Source organism: Blastomyces dermatitidis, assembly GCF_000003525.1.
Source record: "Blastomyces dermatitidis ER-3 genomic scaffold supercont1.3, whole genome shotgun sequence".
Taxonomy (NCBI): domain Eukaryota; kingdom Fungi; phylum Ascomycota; class Eurotiomycetes; order Onygenales; family Ajellomycetaceae; genus Blastomyces; species Blastomyces dermatitidis.
This window is the reverse complement of record NW_025544776.1, coordinates 6,262,479-6,269,509: the sequence shown is the minus strand read 5'-3', so window position 1 is coordinate 6,269,509 and position 7,031 is coordinate 6,262,479. Positions and strand designations below refer to the sequence as shown.

At 50.3% G+C, this 7,031-nt stretch overlaps 3 protein-coding genes across 3 annotated transcripts; 1 reads left to right on the top strand and 2 right to left on the bottom strand.

Moving 5' to 3' along the window:
• The first annotated feature begins 52 nt into the window (after nucleotides 1-52).
• On the top strand, nucleotides 53-2,807 carry BDCG_03539 (Mss51p). Its single transcript, XM_045419168.1, has 3 exons — nucleotides 53-1,168; nucleotides 1,241-1,898; nucleotides 1,972-2,807. The coding sequence occupies exons 1-3, from the start codon at nucleotides 322-324 to the stop codon at nucleotides 2,006-2,008; spliced, it is 1,542 nt and encodes a 513-aa protein (XP_045275554.1). The 5' UTR covers nucleotides 53-321; the 3' UTR covers nucleotides 2,009-2,807.
• On the bottom strand, nucleotides 1,957-4,355 carry BDCG_03538 (uncharacterized protein). Its single transcript, XM_045419167.1, has 3 exons — nucleotides 4,080-4,355; nucleotides 3,315-3,982; nucleotides 1,957-3,229 (listed from the first exon to the last, which is right to left on the bottom strand). Exons 2-3 carry the CDS (start codon nucleotides 3,632-3,634, stop codon nucleotides 2,659-2,661), a joined length of 891 nt encoding a protein of 296 aa, XP_045275553.1. The 5' UTR covers nucleotides 3,635-3,982; nucleotides 4,080-4,355; the 3' UTR covers nucleotides 1,957-2,658.
• A 1,087-nt stretch (nucleotides 4,356-5,442) lies between these two features.
• Nucleotides 5,443-6,976, bottom strand: BDCG_03537 (NADPH2:quinone reductase). The gene is made up of 2 exons (XM_045419166.1): nucleotides 6,760-6,976; nucleotides 5,443-6,664 (listed from the first exon to the last, which is right to left on the bottom strand). Exons 1-2 carry the CDS (start codon nucleotides 6,790-6,792, stop codon nucleotides 5,660-5,662), a joined length of 1,038 nt encoding a protein of 345 aa, XP_045275552.1. The 5' UTR covers nucleotides 6,793-6,976; the 3' UTR covers nucleotides 5,443-5,659.
• Nucleotides 6,977-7,031: the final 55 nt, after the last annotated feature.

Genomic DNA, 7,031 nt, shown 5'->3' with positions numbered 1-7,031 from the left:
GGTGGTAGAGGGGGTAGAGGGTAAGGGGTGGAAGGGGTGGTAAAGGGGGGGTAGGGAGTGGTTGGGGGGGAGGGTGGAAGTGGTAGAGGGGGCTGCGCAAGCAGAAAAGCGAGCGTAAGCGAGCATTTGATGCTTGTATTAAATTATACAGAAAGATGAAATGTGTTACTCTTCAGGGAACAAGTGGGCATATTCGATCCACGTGATGTAAACTAACTTTAATATTTTGTCCCCGAACTTTTCGACGACACTTCACCAGCAGCCAGCACGCACGCAGCCAAAACCCACCCACTCATCCAGCGGCCGTAATTCCCACTGGCAATGGAGTTCACCTGTCAGAAATGTGCGCAAGCACTCCGACTGGGAATTCGGCCACATCTTTCCTCAATCCGGGCGCGGACCCTTCCCCGCCTCGGACAGCGATATCAGCAGCTTAGCACACAGACTGCCGGTTTTCACACCCCTCAAGCAGGCTCAGGCTCACGAGCCAGCAAGATTAGCACTGGAGCTGCCATCGCAAGATCCGCATCGTCATCTGCTAGCCAAGTGGCTGCAGCAGGCTCTTCGGCAGCATACAATGTGAAGCCCCTGCTAAAGCCGGACAACCTCTTCCATTCTTTCACCAATTCCCCCTCTCCCGAAATCCGACAGCGGGCAGCCTTCATAAAGCAGAATGCTTTCTGCCCGCATCCCAGTCATCGACAGACACGCGTCCCCACATCCCCTCATGACTCCGAGGCCAGGAAATCCCCCGAAGCCAGCAGCGAGAGCCAGCCGCCAGCGCACTCTAATTTCGAGTGCCCGGACTGTGGCGTACCGATATATTGCTCCGAGGGGCATTGGATGGATGACTTTGAGGCACATCTGGAAGTGTGCGACACAATCCGGCAAATCAATGAGGATGACCATGACCTGCGGTCTCGCCGGTTCTTCTCGGAGTTTAACTACCCAGGCCTGCAGGAGGATGAGTCGATAGTGAATATGACGAATTGGGATACATTTTTGTATACCAGGCAGTTTGATGCTATTAATAATGATAGACACATGAGGCAGGTGACAAGGCTGCTCACGTACCCCATTACGATTGCGAGTGTGCTACATGAGCTTAGCCCGTATAATATTCGGAAAGGTGGTCGATTGACCCCGGAAGGATTAAAGAGTTTGAGCGGTGAGTGCTGCGCCAAAGATTACATTGAACACGAACGTCCTTGATAATAATGCTAATACATCTGATCCCTAGCCCTCCGCTACACCCTCCATCCGCCAAGAACCGGCGAGGGAGCGAAAATGTCCGGCCTCCGCCTAAAAGCGCCCCCAGTCCGCGTCTTCATTCTAGGCGCGCGCGCCGAATCCTCGCTACCCCGCGACGTCTGGCTCCAACTTTCCTACCTCTTCCCGCGCGCGCTCATAAACCTCATCTTCATCGGCCCGGAGAGCATGGCGAACCGGGACGACGAGTTCCCGCTTCCCGAACGCACCCCCGCAAACCCCTTCGGCGGCATCGTCGAAGACCGTCTACACGCGCTGATGAAGATCACCACGTACGTCGATTACTTCCACACGATGCACCAGGCGAACATGTTTCAGCCGTACGACCCTTACTTTGACTGTTTCATGCTCTTCCACCCTGGTTTGGGACACCCGGCCAGTTCGCACGAGTGGGAGGAGACGCTTCCGCATCTGCTACAGACGAAGGTGCCGATTCTGTGCACGGGATATTCGGAGTGGGATATGCAGCGGGATAAGGAGTGGGTGATGGAGAAGTGTGGTGGGGAGGTTGATTTGCTGTTGGAGCCCGGAGAGAATAAGTTCCGGAGTCTTCGGTGGGATTTGAATGATGTGGATCCGCATGATGTTTCGTGTGGGAATTGGGGGTTGTGGGGGTTTAGAGGGAAGAGGTATGTATTTCCAGTTCCTACTTGTCTCATACTATTATATGGATTTGCTAACTACTTATTTCTCTTCGCACAGGTATGAAGCTACCTACAAGGAGGAAGGGGCGGAATAGAACCTTTTGGGTGATGTACGTATATAGTTGTATTAAGTATTGACTTCCTCTCTCTGTATTATTGTATTATTTCATTTAGGGAAATGAAGTTCCACTCATTCATCCTTAAGCATTATTATTTTATCATATAATGGAAAATGTTTTACGCCGCCATTATCCATGTCGTCCTACCTTTCCTCATTTTCCAATTCCCCCTGTCTAGCAATACATGGGTTTCCCCAAGTGAAGAATACCACATGCAGTCCCCAAGGTACGGTTGAACTGTCGATGGTCTATCAATGGGTCGGTCGGCTTGGACCTGCTATCACAATTCAGACAAACATATTGCCGGGGCGTTAAACGGTACAGGATGAATCGTAATAGAAATAGAACCACTATATACAAGAGACGGGCAAGCAGAGAGAGAAAGAAATAAAGCCAACCCGCAGACATCACGGCAGGGCAAGGCGAACACACGGACCAGAATATCGTACATGACAGTAACCCAACCAGGTTGAACGCAAGTCTGTAACAATAGACATAAAAAGAAAAAGCAAATAGGTATCATCCCAAGCCGCAATTTATCAGGCTCAAATGCGGATAGCAAGAAGCAAAAAGTGGGGGATTGGGGGTGAAAAAGTGAATAAACGTTCGTCGCATATCATATCATATCATATCAACGTCACAGCCGCAACAACCAACGAAGTTATAAGCCAATAGCCACCCAGTTTCGATAGCGTAGGAGAAACAATGGGTACCCCGCTGTTTTCCGGGATGGACGGATCTGGATTTGTGGTCCCATTGGCCAAGCTGCCATTGACATAGATAGTCGTCGGCCCATCATCCTTGGGCACTACTCTAACCGTCGTTGTATTCGTCGGCATGCCATGCTCATCCTTCTGCTTGAGCAGCTCATTGATATAGGTCGCGTTATCGTTCTCCTCGCAGCCGCAGACGCTATAACGCTGACAGAGACATTCAATGGGGATCTGGGTTGCGTTGGCGTTGGGGTCGGAGGTGTTGCGATAGTTATAGTGTCCGATGTGGTAGGCGTGGGCGCCCCAGAGCCACAAGCCGGGGAAGAAGGCGAGGGCGGCGAGAGGGAGGAAGGCGAATGGGAGCAGTCCTCTCCGCGAAGTTTTACCGGCTGTGTATGGGACTGAGGCACCACCGGCATAGTAGCTGCCTCCGCCAAATGTGCGGGGGGTTCCCGAGCCAGTTCGTGAAGAACCGCCTAGGTTACTGTTCAAAAGGGAAGAGTGGGGAGTCAGCAAAATATCCGTATTCACAACAACTGGTAAGAATATTGACGCGGATATGTGCACACCTTGTAGCTCTAGCACCAGGTGAGCTTGAACCTCCCCTGCCTCCGGCCCCTGCACCACCTCTGGGTCCTCCCCCACCACTGCGGCCTCCGCTTCCTCCGCCAGACCTTCCGCCTCCGCGTGCTCCACCACCGCCGCCCCTTCCACCGCCTCCTCCTCTACGTTTTTGTAGGAGGTTGCCAGTGACGAGGGACGGGCCAAAACCTTCTGGAGCATCCATGCTTGAAACATTGACGTCTAATGTTGATATGATATTGCGCGGCGCAACTGTGGAGGAGAGCGAAAGAAGAGCGCAAAGCGCAAGAGTGTATGAAAATTTCATGGTTTCGACAGGCGAGGATGATCGCAGCGGATACAACAAAATAACTATGTAATCCTTTTAAGATATGCCCCAAGTTATCTGTTGTTAGAGAGCAGGCTTGAATAGGTCTATATATTATTCTATGATCGGGCGCATTCGACTTAACCCTGAGGAAGTGGCGACGATAATACCCGGAGAACAAGTCCGTGCAAGTCCGTGCTAGGAAGGGCGCCTATTCAGTGTACGTACGTACGCTCGTTAAATAAATAGCCCAAGTTCAACAACTTCTTTCAGCACTGCCTCAAGGGGATCAGTCGCGTCTTGGCCCAGCATACTCCGTATTAAATATTATTATACGGGCATAATTACCTAATATTATTATTGCATCAGACAGTAAATATGGTGAATTGACAGGTTTGCCCTCCACTTCCGCTCCATTATTCGGTTTCTCACGGGACAGTCATACCTAGGTAGGACCCTCTCTCACTTCTTCGTCTAATCTGTAAGTTCCCATGCTTTGAATAATGTTGGTCACGACCCAACGGCGTCTCATAGCGCACAGCCACACATGTAAAAAATTATTTGCTCGCGTCTGTCTCACGCATTGTTATGTCATTGCGAGCCTGATCGAATATATAAAAAAGTAAACAGCTTCTGCGAGACGCAGAGCCCTCCGCCAATCAGAGGGGCGCGGTAATTCATTCCATTCGTTCTTTGATCGTCTGCATCTCTTCAATTCCTCTTGCGATAGTTGGCTATGTAACTATTTTAGTTGGGACAAGAAGTGGAGATAAAAAAATTATAATTCGAACGTGCTCAAGCAAACATAGCAAACACAGCAGAGCCGCCCAAAGCCAAAATTTCAACCGTCTCGCACACAAATTCTCTCTCTTTTTTCCATCCCCACAAAACACTGCACTGCGCTGCACTGCACTACATACCACCGCCAGTGTGTCAAATCGAACCTCTTCCTCATGCTGCAGAATTCAGTAATGTTTCTAGAAGATAGGCTAACCGTACCTTCCCCCGCAAAAACGCTAATCATTTCCTCCCCCAGTTGCATACCCGCAAACCAAACCTGTACTGCCCATAGTATAACGTGGGACAAAGATTGCCATGGGCGTTACCCTAGTTGATATTGACGGAGTATGGGAATCGTGGGATACAGTGAGGCTCTGCGATCTACCCAAGCCGTCAAAGACAACTTAAGGCAAATGGAGCTATGAACTCGAATCAGCGTCAACCGCCATGCATTTCGGTGCGGGTCTCAAGGCTGCCTTGCCTGTCACTGGATACGAGAAACAACAATAAAATCGTTCCTGGGCGTATTTTCTTGGAAGGATATCTTTTTGGATTCAACACGAGCCGTGGAAGCGAGAGTGCCAGGGAGGATGTGCCTTGTCTTTTTTTCTACTCCCAGGCGCACGCCCGCGGCGCCGTGCGGTCGTCAGCACAATAGCTCTGCCCAAGATCCAGCTGTTCCTCCTATTTCCTTTTTAGTTCACGAACCCTTCAAACCACGAAGGACAGTCGGCATATCTTACACGTCTTGTGTGCATGTTGGCTGGAGCTGGATTTTCGGACACCAAGCATCATACACATGTTCAGAAAGGATATTCACTCTTGTTTCCTTGGATCTCACGGGTTGAAAAGGTACAGGGTGGTATTGTTTTCTTTATATGTTTCGTTTTTGCTTGCTTTGCGAGAATAAATTACCTTTCAAAGGACCTTCATAGTTCATGTTTTCTGAGTCTTCTCCCCAATTTGGGGTAGAATGGCGTTTTCACAGATGAGCATGACTCCTTGCGTCTCTACATTTCGTGCATAGCTATCCGGTTGTTAATTCAGTATTATTGTCTATCTTTGGTGGTATTGACACTATTTACAATTCCGGACGATAAAATATATTACACTCGCTGCCTTGAGCTCTGAATACCCACCTCTATTGAACAGTAACCTAACAATTCTATTCGTATGTATAACCAATGTAGTCATGCAAAAAAGTCATCCCAACCTATTAATATCCCGTCAAAAATCTTTACAAAATCACAACTTGCTTGAAACTCCTTTATCCTCGTCGGGTATCTTAACAACGACTTTCCCCCAGGTCTCCCGTCCCCCAAGCGCCTGCAACGCCTTTGGAACACTCTCCAAACCAACAAAGCTTTGATCCGTAAAGCTTGTTCCCCTGAACTTGCCCTGCCTAATCAACTCAAAAATGCCATCCCACACCACTCCCACAGTCTCCTTCTCGAAATTCGCATACTGACCCCAATGCAAGCCCACAATACTAACATTCTTCAACAGCACCCGGTTCAGCGCAACCTTCTCAATTGTCCCCGCCGCAAACCCAATCACCAACAGCCGCGCATTCCACGCTACGCACTTGAGACTCTGATCAATCATCCCCACGGGGTCATACACAATATCGACGCCCGCTTTGCCATTCCCCGTCCGTTTTTCCGCGCACAGCTTCTTCACCGCATCCGTCCACTTGGGATCCTTATAGTCAATCGAATAATCTGCCCCAAACGACTTGGCAATCTGCCTCTTCCTCTCCGATCCGGCCGTCGCAATGACAGTAGCCCCCTTAGCCTTTGCGATCTGCACAGCAGCTAGCCCCACCCCGCCCGCTGCGGCGTGCACAAGTACCCAATCGCCCGGCTGCACGTTCGCACGCGTTACCAGGCCACCATAGGAGGTCGGCGCGGTGACGAAGAGGCCTGCTGCGTCCTCAAAGCTCCAGCCTTCGGGAACCGGTCGCAGCGCGCCTTCGAGGGCAAGAATGTGTGTAGCATACGCGCCCTGTGTGGCTCCGAAGACGCGATCGCCTACTTTGAACTTTGGTGAGCGGGCGGCGGTCGGGGTGCTCAGAATTGTCCCGCCGAATTCCATGCCGGATATCCATGGCAGAGGTGGCTGGTGTTGGTATTTGCCTTGGATTTGAAGGAGGTCGAAGAAATTCGTGCCGGCTGAGTGAATTTTTATGAGGTACTTGCCTGGGCAGGGGGAGGGGGTTGGGAGGGTTGTGACGGTCAGGTCGAGGGGCCCCTAGTGTTTATTGTTTCAGCATATGTACCAGAATATATATATATACGGAGTACAAGGGTCGTAGTTTGCTGTGTATAGAAGCTGTTCGTACACACCTTAACGTACTCGCTTACTTGGATTGCGCGCATTGTGATATCGGCCTTGCTAGGGAAGCTTGATAGGGAGAGAGGAGTACTAGGGAATAAAGCTCAACTGGGAAAAGGCAAAGAAATTAGTATCTCTAGCACTTTTGATATTGGGTTGTACAAAGAAACCGACACTCCAGCCTAAATTTCTCTGTTGAAATACGTCTCTCGTCCCCGTAGCTTCCGAGTGATTGGGGACTCGGACCGAGTTTTTGCAAGCTTGGAGATGCCGAGGTTCACCG